The 17,647-nt window shown below is 40.0% G+C and overlaps 1 protein-coding gene across 2 annotated transcripts in view; it reads left to right on the top strand.

Moving 5' to 3' along the window:
- The first annotated feature begins 246 nt into the window (after positions 1 to 246).
- UNC13B (unc-13 homolog B) overlaps positions 247 to 17,647 on the top strand; it is a 227,491-nt gene continuing 210,090 nt past the window's right edge. The window contains exon 1 of one of the 2 annotated variants that reach the window (XM_088837952.1): positions 247 to 596. In XM_088837952.1, the coding sequence (XP_088694078.1) occupies positions 575 to 596 (22 nt within the window). In that variant the 5' untranslated portion in view covers positions 247 to 574. The remainder of the gene's footprint in view (positions 597 to 17,647) is intronic. The other variant, XM_055426973.2, reaches the window with a different exon arrangement.

A 17,647-nucleotide genomic window follows, 5' to 3' on the forward strand; every position in this document is an offset into this window, starting at 1 on the left:
AAAAGAATCTGTTCCTGCGTAAAAGCCCCGCCCACATGAAAGGGGCACAAAGCTGCAATTCCCGCCTCACACAGGTGCCGGGGAAGCCCGCCCCTCTCGGCCGCAAGCCTTGTTAGTGGGCCGAGTTGCCTTCATTCTTCTACTGAGGAGAGCGGAAAGGGCCCCCGCCTCCTACGTGCCCTTCGGGGGCGGGGCGGCGGACTGGGCGTGAGTTGATTGGCTGGGAGGCGGGGCGCCACGGCTGGGCTCCCTCCCCGCGCTCGCTCGGATCCCGGGTGGAGTGAGGGAGGGAGTCCCGGTCGCCCTTACCTCCCAGCGATGGCGCCGTGGTGCCGCGCCCAGTCCCCCGCCTGCCGGCCGGTAGTCACCACCATCGGGAGTCCGCTCAGACGGTGAAGATTGGAGCGGGTCAGACGGAGCGGCGGGACGCTGCCTGCGGCGGGGACCATGAGGAGCGGCGAGACGCTTGGGGTCGATAGCGGCAACTGCGGCGGCACCTGCTAAGAGGACAGAGGGAGCGGCCCGGCGCGGCGGCGGGGCGGGGGCGCGGCGGAGGACCGCCGGCGGCTCGGCCATGTCGCTGCTCTGCGTGCGCGGTGAGTGCGCGGACCGGGGTGGAGGGACCGAGGTCGCTCAGGGATCTCCACGAGCTTCCAGTGGGCGTCGGGTTACCACCTTTTCCAAACTTCACGCCCCGCCCGTGTCTCGGGGAACCATTACGTTAACTCCTTCATGAACATCTTGAAGAGTTCTTGCCACTCTCTCTTGCTTTTCCTCACGCTCCTGTGAGGGACGGTTACCTCTCCGTTCCGGTGGCCATGTGACAGTGTTGTTGGCTGGCAGGCCCAGATCCTATTAAATAATATCTAGAGCTGTCCTTCAGTGAGAGTGGACGAGCTAGGGACCGCGGGTAGCGGGCGTCAGTTCAGAGCGGGCAGCCTCTATTCTTTTCTTCCTTCCGCCGCACCGTAAAACCTCAGTCGGCTTAGCAGCAGGTTCTTTCTAATCGTGCTTTGAAGGAGTACAGCTGTCATATCCCTGCTTCCAGTGTCTTTATTGGCGTTCCACCCCCCTGTTGCTTGTCTTTGTCCCCTGCTCCTCCTGTGTAGTCCAGGCTCACTGTCTGCTCATATTCTACTTGAAAAGGTGTGTCGGCTTCTCTTCTTTCAGAGCAGAGCATAAGAAGTATGATTTACTTATTTATATTTACTTCTCTCACACTAACTAAAGGTGAAGTCCTCTATTGCTTTTCCACTGAGGACGCTTGACCCACCTGAGAAGATGTTTTGACGCAAGAGCTTTAGGGTTTAAGATGAGGCAAGGTGTGTCGACCAAGCTTCATGAGGGTAGAGACTGTTTCTTTATGGTTTTTGTGTTCTAGGTGCCTGATATAGTAGAAGCTCAGGGCTGGTTTTGAATGAGTGCAGGGACTGTGATTTTAGAGATTATCAGATCAGAAAAAGCAGCGTTTGGATTACCCGTTGAATTTGATCTTGGGAAATTCAAGTTACAGCCTATCATATCCCTGTTGAACAAGGTGGGATAAGGTGGCTCCGTTGTGAGTGAGGGAATTTATCTATGAGAACCTTTCCCCAGCACCTTTCATTGGATAGAGTTCATGTTTCTTTTGGTTCTGTGGATTAGAAGCATTGTTGGTTGTGATCTCTCTTAAGTGTTTTCCCCAGCTTCTGGCAAATGAAACTGCTTTCCTCTGTTCTCTCCCACTGTTTTGTTAAATCTGTATTAACCCAAAATGGATTTGGTTATTTCCAGGGATTATGAGACACACAGAAATTTTCTTCTTTCATGGTTGATTTTTCATTAATGAGAATTTTGCCTTGCTTTTAGTAAGACATTTTCTCTCAGCAGCTGGGAATCTATTTATTCCTTTAGATCCCTGCTGTTGAGTAGCAGGATTTGGGAGAGGTTGGGTTTTGCAGTGTCCCTTGGACAGTTTTAATTCTCTACTGCCACATTGTATTACAGAGCTATCCCTTATGAAAGATTCTTCAGCCAGGAGCACTATTAAACCAGAAATTCCTCTTTAATTGAATTGATGCTTCAGAGAAGGAGCTGCTGCTTTCAATTTGTTCTGATATCAGGCAGCTTTCATTTTCAAGGAATTCTGTTTAGCTAACTATGCTCTTTCTCTCTGTAATCGAAAAAAATCTGAAGAATAATGCACAATATATATTAAAACTGAATCACTTTGCTGTATACTTGTAACTAATACACTGTGAATTAACCATACCTAAATTTAGAACAAAAATTTCAAACAGTATTTAATCTGATGTTGAATTTGACAAACTGATATTGATTTAATCATTCCAAATATCTCAATCGAGAAATCAATTTCTTGGTTTAACCCTTTAATCATGCCTTATCCCCTGCAGGTTTAAGGGCTCTTGGTGGTATGACTTTAGCCCTCCTTTTGGCCCTATGTTCTTGCCTGTCCTTATGCAGAAACTTTGCTCTAGCACTAGCTTTGTTCATTCGCACCATGGCAGTGTTCTGTGTTTTCTGCTTGTCGAAAGTATATTCTTCCTTTCCCAGCTTATAGTCTACTTTTGTTGTTGAAAATGTCCTCAATTCCTCAGTCTGCAGTGATCTCTTTTAATGCTTTAAATTCCTTAAAACATAAATTACTCACGATCTGAACAGTGCCGCTGATTTGGCGATGAATTGTATACCACCTAGCAACTAGTCTTGCTCTGTGTTCGTGGTGACCCAGACTAAGGAGATAAAAGCACTGGTCAGATCAGTTCTGGAATTCTGTGTTCAATTAGGGTATTTGATTCTAAGAGGCAAACTGAGAAACTAGTTTGTTCAGAGGAGAATAATTAGAATAACGAAGGGTATAGAAACCATTTGAGGAATTGGGAGGTTTATTCTTGCAGAAGCATCATAATAGTAAATGAAAATTGTCTAAACTGTTCAGACAGAACTAGGACAAGTCAACCAGTGTTGAAAATGATAGGAAACATTATAGCTTTTAACATAAGAAAGAACTTAAATAGAATTGTTAACAAATGGAATGGACTACTTAGGAGAATTTTTTGACATAGGATACTTAAGCAGACATTGAATGAGTGGTAAAAGGAATTTCAACCTTGAGTGGGATGTTAGACTTGAATTTTGGAAAAAAAAATTCGTTTATATAATTCACTTAGTGTTTCTTCAAGAATCTGGCACACTTTCCTCACAATACTGGTGTCTTTTGCTTCCATGGGAGCCTGTACCACCTAAGCAACTCCAGTAAACTAAATCAAGGATTTTCTTTAACTTTTGATGTCTTGGTGTTCATGACTGTTTTCTCCAAATAAATAAGCACTTTGAAAATTGAGTCTTTCCATATTTCTTTGTAATTGCTATAGTGCTTATAACTGAGCTCTGGATTTTTCTCCCTAATTTGAACTAGAAGTGACCACACTTGACTTCTTAAAAAATCTAAAACAAAAAAGTTTTTGGGGTATAAGAAGCAATATATGCTGCTGCTGCTGCTGCTAAGTCACTTCAGTTGTGTCCGACTCTGTGTGACCCCATAGATGGAAACCCACCAGGCTCCCCCGTCCCTGGGATTCTCCAGGCAAGAACACGGAGTGGGTTGCCATCTCCTTCTCCAATGTGTGAAAGTGAAAAGTGAAAGTGAAGTCGCTCAGTCGTGTCCGACCCTTAGCGACCCCACGGATTGCAGCCTACCAGGCTTCTCCATCCATGGGATTTTCCAGGCAAGAGTACTGGAGTGGCTTGCCATTGCCTTCTCCGAATATATGCTAACATACTGTTAATCACAGAAAATTGAGAAAATGCAGAAAAGTGTAAAAAGGAAAATAAAAATCATCATGGTCCTATCACCTGCTCAGCATCGTTAAGTTTTTGTTCACTGCTTTCATTGTTTTGTTTTTATTATAGAGGTGATATATATGTATGATAAGAAATTCAGTTTAGGATGTGACGTGAAAGGACAAAGTTCTTCTGTCTTCATTCCCTATTCTTACTCCCTGGTGGTAACTGCTGTTTACTCTTTCTTGTCCATCTTGGAAATTTTCATTACATTTAAGTATATAGATTCTATAATTGGAGGTATATTTAACTTTTTAAAAAGCTTAATGATTTATTTTCCTATCAGCTTTCGTGAGTTTAAATTGTTCCTTTTAATGGCTGTGGAGTACTGTTTCATTTTATGAGCATATGTAATTTAACCAGTTTCATATTGATGAACAATCAGAATTTTTTTTTGCTATTATAAATTTTGCCTTTATAAACAATATAGTTTATAATTTTGCTGTTATAAACAATGCCACAATGAACATCGCTATAGATAGTTTTATTATGTTTGGAGATCGCCAGTCAGCTTTCCGTCTTTTCTGTGTGATTTGCTCATTGCTGTTTTTTTGGCATAATAATTACACTCACCTGGACCCATTAGCAAACCAAGTACCTCAGGATTTCTCATATCAGTAATCCTCTATTAGAAAACAGGTCCTTTACCAGTGGGTAAAACTTTATGTTCACCAAAATCCTGAAGACCTCAGCTTTTGAAAGTTTGACCTGTGATTTTCACGTACTTGTTTATCTTCTTTGATTATTTAAAAATTTATTTTCTATGTGTTAGTCGCTCAGTTGTGTCCAACTCTTTGCGACCCTATGGGCTGAAGCCCACCAGGCTCCTTTGTCCATGGAATTCTCCAGGCAAGAATACTGGTGGGTTGTCATTCCCTTCTCCAGGGGATGTTCCCAACCCAGGGATTGAACCTAGGTCTCCTGCACTGCAGGCAGATTCTTTACTGTCTGAGCCAGCAGGAAAGCTGAATATTTATTACTTGTGTTTTTAAGACAGAACAAACCAATATCACTAGTGATGAGAACTATATCAAGTCGATGTATGTTGTGACTTGCCCTTAGAAAAATTTATATTTTATAAGCACATATCAGTCATCTAACTAACTGAACAGATACTATTGGGAAACTCTTAGAAGGTAGACTCTGATGGACACTAGGACACCTGTTGATTATGGGTCAATTCTAGCATGGGAAGACTCTAGAGATATATTTTGATTTATTATCACTCTGAAAAGTAGGAATAATAATGATTTTAGAGTTTTCAGGTATAAGAACAGGTTGGTCAAGGGTTTCTTCTCATCTTATTTCTGCAACATTGTCATCTGCCTCAGCGAACTCCTTGCTGCTGGGTTTTCATCACATCAAATAGTTTAAGTAGTTTCTGCCCTCACCACCAGAGTTGCTGCTAGGTTCCTTTTGCTTAGCTGTGGCATCAGGAAGTTGATTATGCCTTATTTGAGCCAGTCAGCAGGGAAGGGGAAAAAGACCAATTTCCTCTGTCAAAGAGAGTTGTCACAATTGTGTTCTTCCTTATAAGCTGTACATTCTGTACTTTTTTTAGTTTTTAGAGGTTAGGTTTCTAGAAGTTGCACTGTTTAGGCCAGCAGGCTGAGTGTTGATCCTGTTTTACCAGTGCAAGTTATTTCAGACTTTGTTATGTGAGTTTGTTTAAAGTTTGGGATGTGTATCATTGGTAAATATTTGCAGAGTACCTTCTCTATGCCTGTTTATGATACATATCTGTAGATAAGAGTCCAAGCAATCTACATAGGTCTTAAAATGTTAATATCTCCTTTCTTAGATAAACTCAGAATCCATTAGGATTATTAAGTCCGAGTTGGGATAAGTAGAATAACTTAAGTTCCTGCTAGAGTGGGGAAATACTGCACTATTTTTTCTAACTTTTAAATAAAGCACTATTCTTTAAGTTGGGGTGTTCTAGACATACATTATAGTGGACTGTCTTTAATAAAGTTCAGAAAAGAGTCAATATTTATATATTAAAATTTTTTTGATTTATGTGTATATTAAAGTAAACAACTCTTTAAGTGTATGACTCACTGAATTATCATCACAAAGTGAACACACTCATGTGATCACCACCTTGGTCAAGAAATAGAATACTACTAACACCCCAGAAGCCCATGTACTCTTCCTTTCAGTCAGTACTTCCTCCCATTTTCTTCAAAGGTAATATTATACTATTCCAACGCTACAGAATAGTTTAGTTTTTTTTTTTTTAATTATTAAACTTCATTTATTTATTTTTAAAATAAACTTTATTTTTTAAGAGCAGTTTTATGCTCACAGCAAAATATAATAAGTTTGCCTGTTTTTGAGCTTTTAAGAATTGATGTATTATTGACATATTGGACTTCTCATAAGTGGAATTATACAATATTTTTTTGGGGGATGCTTCTTCTGCTTAATATTATACTTGTCAGATGCTTCCACTTGATGCATTTTGCAGTAGTTTATTTGTATTGCTGTGTAGTAGCTCAGTGTATGAATATGCTACAGTTTATTTACCTTTGCTGGACATTTTTTTTTCCATCTTGGACTGATTTTATAATACTGCTCCAAATGTTTTTGTATTTTGTGTCTTTTGGTCTTACCTTCGTATGTATTTCTGATGGGTGTGTGTATATATATGTGGAATCAAAATACTTGTTATGTTCAACTGTAGTTGATAATGTAAAACAGTCTTCTAAGATATACCAGTTTACCCTCCTGCTGCTACTGCTGCTAAGTCACTTCAGTCGTGTCCGACTCTGTGCGACCCCATGGACGGCAGCCCACTAGGCTCCGCCATCCCTGGGATTCTCCAGGCAAGAACACTGGAGTGGGTTGCCATTTCCTTCTCCAACGTGTGAAAGTGAAAAGTGAAAGTGAAGTCGCTCAGTCATGTCCGACTAGTAGCGACCCCATGGACTGTAGCCCACCAGGCTCCTCTGTCCATGGGATTTTCTAGGCAAGAGTACTGGAGTGGCTTGCCATTGCCTTCTCCGAGTTTACCCTCCTAGTAACTGTATTTCTGATATTCATCAAAAAGGAAAAAAAAAAAGGGAATTTGGCCAGGTTATCAAACCACTTCATAGGAATTAATGCATACTTTTTGCATGTTGATCCTATAGGCTTGGTAATGTCTTTTTTTTTTTTTAATGACCTGACCATTATGCTCAAATTGATGCCTCACATTTAAGACTGAAATTTGTGGCTCTCACTTTTTGAAAGAAATATTGAATTCTTGTTTATCATGCTGAATGAAGATAATAGCTTAGCCCTGAACTTAGTGGTATTACATACTTTTAAAAAGGAATAACATTTTTCTAAAGAGAGAAGTTACATATTTTTATTTTTGCAACTTTTTTGTAAGTCTGAAATTATTTTTAGATGAAAAGTTTTAAAAGAAATTACTGACATGAGAAAATGCATGTGAACATGGAGCTCAATGAAAAATGAAAAAGGGCATGAGGAGAAAGGTATATATATGTAACTGTAGAGGGGAAAAGGCTGAAAAGATACATATCAAAATATTAACAGTGAGAAGCTCCTAATGGCCAAAGATGGGCAATTTGCAACGTCAATAAAGATAAAACCCACAAGGTTGAAATACATCAGCTATGTTTATATCTATGACTTCGTCATACTGAAAATAACAGCAACTAATTGATCACTGTTGGAGGACCACATATTTTGATGAGATTTGAACTGTCAGAGAAGGGCAGTGAGATCCATTTTCTTAGGGCTGTATAGGTGTAACTGCTCCTGATGAGGAAAATCAGGCAACCAGTTGATTGTATTTGTATTTCCTGCTTTGTTGTGATCTTTCTGTGATTATTGAGAAAGAAAAGAAAAATGTAGGCATTGGTAGAATTTTGTGTTCAACCTTATAAAGGAAATTGTCTCATTCTTCTGTTTGTCTTCTTCAGTAAAAATGAATTCTCAGGTGTAATCTCCAAAAGCAACTATTTGAGAGAGGCCCTGACATCAAAGGAAAAAGTCATCAGGGCTTCTTTTTTTTGTGTGCCAGTGAACCCCACAGTGATAAAATATGTGGTCAAAATATGACAAGAGAAATTTCTTGCTAGGGTGTATGTATACAAATTGTTTCCTCCTAAGCTATTATATAAAATAGGAAAAATGAATTCTTAATAACTAGGAAGTACATATTTCCAAAAAGAAAAATCTTCTTTTTTTCTTTCTATTACTTCTTTCTGTGCATTTAGTTCTTAGTACTTTTTTGGGACTGGCGAACAAATAGACCTGTGGACTGTATTAGGCTATTAATTTTCTCTTGCAGCTGTTTGCCTTAATAATTTTTATAGTGTTTTACTATGAGTGATATTGAGAAGAGGCTAGAGGGCTATGAATGAGGAGCTAGCAACTAAGGGACTGGACAGTGGGAAGGTAATTGCTTTTATGTGTGATTCAGAGTGGGACAGAGATGATTCAAAGGGCTAGCTCACTGATGTTTCTGTCTATTAGTTATAAGCCAAATTTGTAGTGCCTTTATCTGCAAATGGATACAGAAAATCTGCTTGCCAAGGAGAGGGTGGTGAATGATACAGATATGAATCTCTGTCTACCTCATTTCAGCCATCCACACCCATGATCACATCCTAGAGTATGTCACTCCTTGGAATGGTGTTCTGCTTTTATAATTTTAAACTTCATCATCTGACTATCTGATGATGCTCTCCAGTCTATCTTTCTTGCTTTTACTCTTACTATGCTTTACTAGTGTGATATGGGGTAGGTATAAAAGTTTTTGTTTTAGGCAGATCTGAGTTAGTGAATATATCAGCTCCACCACTTATATGTTGCATATCCTTCAGTTCAGTTCAGTTCAGTTCGGTCGCTCAGTTGTGTCCGACTCTTTGCGACCCCTTGAATCACAGCACGCCAGGCCTATATCCTTAGATGTTCAGTTCAGTTCAGTCGCTCAGTCGTGTCCGATTCTCCGTGACCCCATGAATCTCAGCACGCCAGGCCTCCCTATCCATCACCAACTCCCGGAGTTCACTTAAACTCATGTCCACAGAGTCGGTGATGCCATCCAGCCATCTCATTCTCTGTCCTCCCCTTCTCCTCCCGCCCCCAACTTTTCCCAGCATGAGTCTTTCCCAGTGAGTCAACTCTTTGCGTGAGGTAGCCAAAGTATTGGAGTTTCAGCTGTAGCATCAGTCCTTCCAATGAACACCCAGGATTGATCTCCTTTAGAATGGACTGATTGGATGTCCTTGCAGTCCAAGGGACTCTCAAGAGTCTTCTCCAGCACCACAGTTCAAAAGCATCAATTCTTCGGTGATCAGCTTTCTTCACAGTCCAACTCTCGCATCCATACATGACCACGGGAAAAACCATAGCCTTGACTAGACGGACCTTTGTTGGCAAAGTAATGTCTCTGCTTTTTAATATACTGTCAAGGTTGGTCATAACTTTCCTTCCAAGGAGTAAGCGTCTTTTAATTTCATGGCTGCAGTCAGCATCTGCAGTGATTTTGGAGCCCAAAAAAATAGTCTGACACTGTTTCCACTGTTTTTCCATCTATTTCCCATGAAGTGATGGGACCAGATGCCATGATCTTTGTTTTCTGAATGTTGAGCTTCAGGCCAACCTTTTCACTCTCCTCTTTCACTTTCATCAAGAGGCTTTTGAGTTCCTCTTCACTTTCTGCCATAAGGGTGGTATCATTTGCATATCTGAGGTTATTAATATTTCTCCCGGCAGTCTTGATTCCAGCTTGTGCTTCTTCCAGCCCAGCGTTCCTCATGATATACTCTGCATGTAAGTTAAATAAGCAAGGTGACAATATACAGCCTTGATGTACTCCTTTTCCTATTGGAAACCAGTCTGTTGTTCCATGTACAGTTCTGACTGTTGCTTCCTGACCTCCATACAGGTTTCTCAAGAGGCAGGTCAGGTGGTCTGGCATTCCCATCTCTTTCAGAATTTTCCACAGTTTATGGTGATCCACACAGTCAAAGGCTTTGACATAGTCAATGAAGCAGAAATAGATGTTTTTCTGGAACTCTCTTGCTTTCTCCATGATCCAGCGGATGTTGGCAATTTGATCTCTGGTGCCTCTGCCTTTTCTAAAACCTGCTTGAACATCTGGGAGTTCACGGTTCACATATTGCTGAAGCCTGGCTTGGAGAATTTTGAGCCTGACTTTACTAGCGTGTGAGATGAGTGCAATTGTGCGGTAGTTTGAACATTCTTTGGCATTGCCTTTCTTTGGGATTGGAATGAAGACTGACCTTTTCCAGTCCTGTGGCCACTGCTGAGTTTTCCAAGTTTGCTGGCATATTGAGTGCAGCACTTTCACAGCATCATCTTTCAAGATTTGAAATAGCTCAACTGGAATTCCATCACCTCCACTAGCTTTGTTCATAGTGATGCTTTCTAAGGCCCACTTGATTTCACATTCCAAGATGTCTGGCTCTAGGTCAGTGATCACGTTATCGTGACTATCTTGGTCGTGAAGATGTTTTTTGTACAGTTCTTCTGTGTATTCTTGCCACCTCTTAATATCTTCTGCTTCTGTTAGGTCCATACCATTTCTGTCCTTTATCGAGCCCATCTTTGCATGAAATGTTCCCTTGGAATCTCTAATTTTCTAGAAGAGATCTCTTGTTTTTCCTATTCTGTTGTTTTCCTCTATTTCTTTGCATTGATCGCTGAGGAAGGCTTTCTTATCTCTCCTTGCTATTCTTTGGAACCCTGCATTCATCTGCTTATATCTTTCCTTTTCTCCTTTGCTTTTTGCTTCTCTTCTTTTCGCAGCTATTTGTAAGGCCTCCTCAGACAGCCATTTCACTCTTTTGCATTTCTTTTCTATGGGGATGGTCTTGGTCCCTGTCTCCTGTACAATGTCACGAACCTCCGTCCAGAGTTCATCAGGCACTCTATCAATCAGATCTAGTCCTTAAATCTATTTCTCACTTCCACTGTATAATCATAAGGGATTTGATTTAGGTCATATCTGAATGGTCTAGTGGTTTTCCCTACTTTCTTCAATTTAAGTCTGAATTTGGCAATGAGTTCATGATCTGAGCCACAGCCAGCTCCTGGTCTTGTTTTTGCTACTGTTTACAGCTTCTCCATCTTTGGCATGTTACTTAACCTTAATTTCTATGTCTTTAAAATTTATACATCTATTCAAATTATTTATGAAGCTCCTATTAAAGGTAGATACACAAGTAAAGAATATGATTTCAGGAACTTCCCTAGAAGTCTAGTGGTTGAGACTCTGCACTTTCAATGCAGGGCATGTGGCATGGGTTTAATTCCTTGTTGGAGAACTAAGCTCCCACATGCTGTGCAGTGTGGCCAAAAGAAAAAGATATAAAATAAACAATTCAATAGAGAGGATTAACAAGTCAAAGGTTAATTAAATCCAAATTCTAATAAAAATAGAAACATCAGGGCTGGAAAATGGATCATTCCTAAAACATACTGCCAGCATTAAAAAGTACTGTGATCCCTTCCAGTTCAAGATGGAGGACTAGAAGGATGTGCGCTCATCTCCTCCAGCAGGAGCACCAAAATCACAACTAGCTAGCTGTTGAGCAACCATTGACAAGAGGATACTGGAGCCCACCAAAGAAAGATACCCCACGTCCAAAGACAAAAGAAGCTGCAACAAGATGGTAGGAGGGTCGCAAACATGATAATATCAAATGTCACGCATTGAGAAGGTGACCCACAATCTGGAGCACAGTAATACCAAAGAAGTTCTCCCACTGTTGTGAAGTTTCCAAGCCTCATGTCAGGCTTCCCAGCCTGAAGATCCAGCAAAGGAACTGGAAATCCCCAGGGAATCTGACCTTGAAGGCCCGTGGGTTTCATTACAGGACTTCCACAGGATGGGGGGAAACAGACACTCCACTCTTAGAGGGCACAGATAAAATCTTGTGTCCCAAGACCCAGGGAAAAGGAGCAGTGACCCCACAGAAGACTGAATCAAAACTACCTGCTAGTGTTAGAGGGTCTCCTGTGGAGCTGTGTGTTGGCAGTGGCTTGCCGTGAGGATGGGGTACTGGCAGCTGCTGCTGCTGCTGCTGCTAAGTCACTTCAGTCGTGTCCGACTCTGTGTGACCCCATAGACGGAAGCCCACCAGCGTGTACTTAAAGCCCTTGGCATTAAGTCCTTTTGGAGGTTACAACTAACCCACTATAGAGCTCAGTAGACCCCAGGGCTGGGTCACTCAGACCAGACAACTAACAGGGAGGGCACAACCCCATCCATCAGCAGATAACTGGATTAAAGTTTTACTGAGCATAGCCCTGCCCACCAGAGCAAGACCCAGTTTTCCCCACCACCAGTCTCTCCCATCAGGAAGCTTATACAAGCCTCTTAGCCTTCTCCATCAGAATGAAGACATCAGAAGCAAGAAGAACCACAGTCCCACAATGGCTCGAACCAAAAATCATTCCACAGAAAGTTAACCAGGATGAAAAAGTAGAGGGTTTTTGTTCCATATGAAGGGACAAGATAAAAACCCAGGGAAACAACCAAATGAAGTGGAGATAGGCAGCCTTCCAAAAAAATAATTAAAAGACGCTTGCTCCTTGGAAGGAAAGTTATGACCAACCTTGATAGTATATTAAAAAGCAGAGACATTACTTTGCCAACCAAGGTCCGTCTAGTCAAGGCAATGGTTTTTCCCGTGGTCATGTATGGATGTGAGAGTTGGACTGTGAAGAAAGCTGATCGCCAAAGAATCGATGCTTTTGAACTGTGGTGTAGGAGAAGACTCTTGAGAGTCCCTTATACTGCAAGGAGATCCAACCAGTCCATTCTAAAGGAGATCAATCCTGGATGTTCATTGAAGGGACTGATGCTGAAGCTGAAACTGCAATACTTTGGCCACCTCATGCGGCGAGTTGACTCACTGGGAAAGACTCTGATGCTGGGAAAGGTTGGGGGCAGGAGGAGAAGGGGACGACAGAGAATGAGATGGCTGGATGGCATCACCGACTCTGTGGACATGAGTTTGAGTGTACTCCGGGAGTTGGTGAGGGACAGGGAGGCCTGGCGTGCTGTGATTCATGGGGTCGCGGAGAGTCGGACATGACTGAGCGACTGAACTGAACTGAACTGAACTGAATGCTAGTGAAGATGATTCAGGATCTTGGATAAAGAATGAAGGCAAAGATTGAGAAGATTCAATAAATGTTTACCAAAGACCTAGAAGGATTAACAACAAACAGAGATGAACAATACATTCAGTTCAGTTCAGTTCAGTCGCTCAGTTGTGTCTGACTCTTTGTGACCCCATGAATCACAGCACGCCAGGCCTCCCTGTCCATCACCAACTCCCGGAGTTCACTCAAACTCATGTCCATCGAGTCGGTGATGCCATCCAGCCATCTCATTCTCTGTTGTCCCCGTCTCCTCCCACCCCCAATCCCTCCTAGCATCAGACTCAAATCACTGCAGATGCTGATGGCAGCCAGGAAATTAAAAGATACTTACTCCTTGGAAGGAAAGTTATGACCAACCTGGATGGCATATTAAAAAGCAGAGACATTACTTTGCCAACCAAGGTCCGTCTAGTCAAGGCTATGGTTTTTCCCGTGGTCATGTCTGGATGTGAGAGTTGGACTGTGAAGAAAGCTGATCTCCGAAGAATTTATTCTTTTGAACTGTGGTGCTGGAGAACGATACATTAGAAGGAATCAATAGCAGAATAACAGATAAGTGACCTGGAGGACAGAAGGGTGGAAATAACTGCTGCAGAGCAGACTATATAAAAAAAGAATGAAAAAAAAATGAAGACAACCTAAGAGACCTCTGGGACAACATTAAATGCACCTACATTCACATTATAGGAGTCCCAGAAGGAGGAGAGAGAGAGAGAGAGAGGACCAAGAAAAATATTTGAAGAAATAATAGCTGAAAACTTACCTAACATGATTAAAAAATCTGCCTGCAATGCGGAGACCTGAGTTGGGAAGATCCCCTGGTGAAGGAAATGGCCACCCACTCTAGTATTCTTGCCTGAAGAATTCCGTGAACAGAGGAGCGTGGCAGGCTACAGTTCATGGGGTCACAAAGAGTTGGACATGACTGAGCAACTAGCATATATGTATACCTGACATGGGAAGGGAAATAGTCAACCAAGTCCAGGAAGCACAGAGCCCCAGGCAGGATAAACCCAAGGAGGAACACTGATACACATAGTAATCAAAGTGACGAAAATTAAAGACAAAATGTTAAAAGCAACAAGGGAAAAATGACAACGCAAAAGGGAACTACCATAAGGTTATCAGCTGATTTGTCACAGAAACTACAAGTCAGAAGGGAATGGCGTGATGTATTTAAAGTGATGAAAGGGAATAACCTACAATGAAGAATACCCAGCAAGACTCTCATTCAGATTTGACGGAGAAATCAAAAGCTTTCCAGACAAGCAAAAGTTGAGAGAGTTCAGCACCACCAAACCAGCTTTACAACAAATTTTAAAGGAACTCCTTTAGGCAGGAGACACAAGAGAGGGGGAAAACCTACACAAAATAAACCAAAAACAATTAAGAAAATAGTAATAGGATCATACATATCGATAATTACCTTGACTGTAAATGGATTAAATGCACCAACCAAAAGACGTAGACTGCCTGGGCAGATTGAGAACATGTGCATGTATGCACATCAACTTATCACATCACTCTGCTTGACCCCTCAAATTGTATGTAATTATTTTATATTGTTAGGTTAATCATGTTTCCATTATGGTTCGCAACTATAATTATCTTCTGTTTTTTGTCTGGCTATTGATTGGGAAAATATAAACATCTTTTACTATTGTGATTATGTTTTTAATACTGATTATTTAATAAATTTAATAAATATTAAATTTAATAATTTCATAGTGATTATTTAATACCATTGTATCATGATTTGGTCAACAGAAAATCATAGAATTCTATATTACTAAAACTACCATTTAATAGAAAAGCAGTTTTTAAAATCCAGATGCATAGTAGAATTATCTTGTAATTTTTTGAAAAATGCAAATGCCCAGGTATTGCTCTTCTTCTCCAAAGCTCCAGATGTATTTCTAATGAGCACCCATGTTTAAAAACAACTGGACTATATGATGATCTTTTATCTAGTTTGTTTCATTTTTTTATTTCATATTTAGTGCTCCCATATCATTCAGTTTATGTTTTCCAGTTTCTCTGCCTCTTTTTTTTGTTGTTGTACTTTCTCAAGCCTTTAACAAAAAGCTTATGTATACATATATAGTATGTCTAATATAACATATATATTTTAGAAAATTTATGATTTTTTGCCTAGCTAAAAAAATTTATGACATTTTGATTCCACTTGTTTGACTTACTATAATAGAATGCTAAATTTCAAATTTATATTCACTCAAGACTTTGATATAGTTCCATGTATTTTGGCATCTAATATTACTGCTAAAAGCCTAGAAAATTTATTATCTTAGTGATTTTAAAAAAAGGAAATTGAATGAGGTATGAAATTTCTAATCCAATTCTGATAATATAGAGAAATACTATGTTGTTTAAAAAAAAACAACAAGAAATTAACAAGTGATATAGTATTATTAACTAAAGTACAGATTATGTTCAAATTTCACAAAAATTTATGCTAGTGTCCATTATTTGTTTTCGTTCCTTATTTAAGACTCCACATTGTATTTGACTGCATTGAGCAGCTGCAACAAATTCTGGTAAATTCTGTTTTCATTTTTGTTCTATTACAAATATTTTCCAGTTTTCCTTGTTATGGCTTCTTAGATACACCCATCATCTAAAAGTCAACATTTAATTTCCAAATATGTGGGATTTTGTTTAAAGTATCTTTAATATTAATTTCTCTGCTAAGTCACTTCAGTCGTGTTCGACTCGGTGCGACCCCATAGACGGAAGCCCACCAGGCTCCCCCATCCCTGGGATTCTCCAGGCAAGAACACTGGAGTGGGTTGCCATTTCCTTCTCCAATTAATTTCTCATTATAATATTAATTTCTCATTTAAATGCTTTCTTCTCTGCAGTCACCCCTGTGTTTTTTTTTTTTTTAGTCTAATTTTACTTAGGCTTTCAATGGCTAAGTTGAAGATATCTCTTGGTAAATGTCATATTGCACTTAAAAATATGTGGATTATTTTCAAATATCTTTTGATATTGATTCTACCGTAATTCCACAGTGGCAAGAGAACAGACTCTGTATGATTTCAATATGTTTAGACCATGACATTTTTGCACTTTATTTTATGTCCCTGGATATGTTCCAGTGTCTCCTAGTTTATAGTCTGTGGGAACTTGAATAGAGTTTGTATCCTACTGTTGTGTGAAAATTGTATAAATTTTAATTATGTTGAATTGGTTCACAGTGCTTTTCAGGTCTACTATATCATACTTCTCTGTATATTTATTCTGTTAATGTTGAGAGTTTGATATTGAAACTTCAACTAAAAATCTTAATGTACTTAAAAATAATTGTAATATGCAATGGAACTATATGTAATGTTGTTCTGTATTTTCCAAGTCACCTGTAAATGTGTTATCATACATGATTTAATAATTTAAAAAACAAAAATTAAAAAAGATACTGTAAAACTTAAGTCATATACATTAAAATGTAGAACAAATATCAACCATACCTCAATAAAATATTGTTTAAAAGTAATATGATTTCAGGTAATCATAAATACGGTGAAGATAAGAAAGTAGGATAAAGAGATTGAGAGTGATCTGAGCGAGAGCTAATTGAAGTAGGATTTTCAAGGAAGGCCTCATTGAGGAGGTAACATTGGAGCTGAGACCTGAATGATGAGAAGGAACCATCAGAGACCTGAGGTAAGTTTTTCAAGCAAAGTGAATTGGAAGCAGATATTTTGAGGGGAAGGTGAAAAAGAAGGGGTTACTAGAAGAGCAGTATATAGAGAGGTAGGCAGAGGCTAAGTCATATGAGGTCCTGTAGTTCATACCAAAGAGTTCCAGTGTTGCTGTAAACAGCATTGGAAGCCACTGAGTGGTTCTAAGCAAGAGTGATGCTTTGATTTATGGCCAGTTTGTGGTGAATGGACTGGAGTGGGTAGCCAGTGGAAGCATGGGGTCCACTTGGAGTGTCCACTGAGAGATGGATAAAGGCTTGTAATAAGGTAGTAGTATTAGAGATGGTGAAAATAGGTATAGCAAAGTATTACTGAGATGATTGTGAAAGTGATTAGCACTATCCCAGGATTGAGTGAGCACTTACTTCAGTATAAAAATAGTGTTAATCATCTTCATCCAGCTCTGTGACATCTGTTTATCTAAGTCAGGAAGTCATCCTAGACTTCTCAGTTGAGGAAGAAAGTGTATAGTGAGGAAAGAAAGTTGTTAGGTTCAGTTGAGTTCATGGTGTCTGTAAGATAAGTTTCATGTAAAATATGTTGAGTTTAGAAGTATTAGCCTTGTTGCAGATGACCCTTCAAAATGATACCTAAACATGTAGAGCCATAGCTTAGTAGAGAAGCCTGGGTTAGAGATAAATTTTGGAGTTGTAGGTATTTGGTAGTAAAATCATTAGCTTGAGTGAAGTTGTGTATGGAGGATAAAAGAGGAGAAGAATGAGCTAATGCTGTACCTAAGGGGTTGGGTAGAAAAACTGATAGGTGTGGTCAAAACCGTAGGAAAAGGGAGGTGCTGTGTCAGTATCTGAAGCCTAGACTAGAAGCAGTTTCAAGAGGGAATGATCAGATGATCGAGATGAATGAGGATAAAGAAAAACAAGGTCATTGGATTTGAAAACGAGAACAGTTTCATTAGAGGTAGTGTGAGA

This window comes from Moschus berezovskii, chromosome 7 (genome assembly GCF_049115385.1).
Source record: "Moschus berezovskii isolate FMDL1 chromosome 7, NW_MosBer_1.0, whole genome shotgun sequence".
Classification (NCBI taxonomy): Eukaryota; Metazoa; Chordata; class Mammalia; order Artiodactyla; family Moschidae; genus Moschus; species Moschus berezovskii.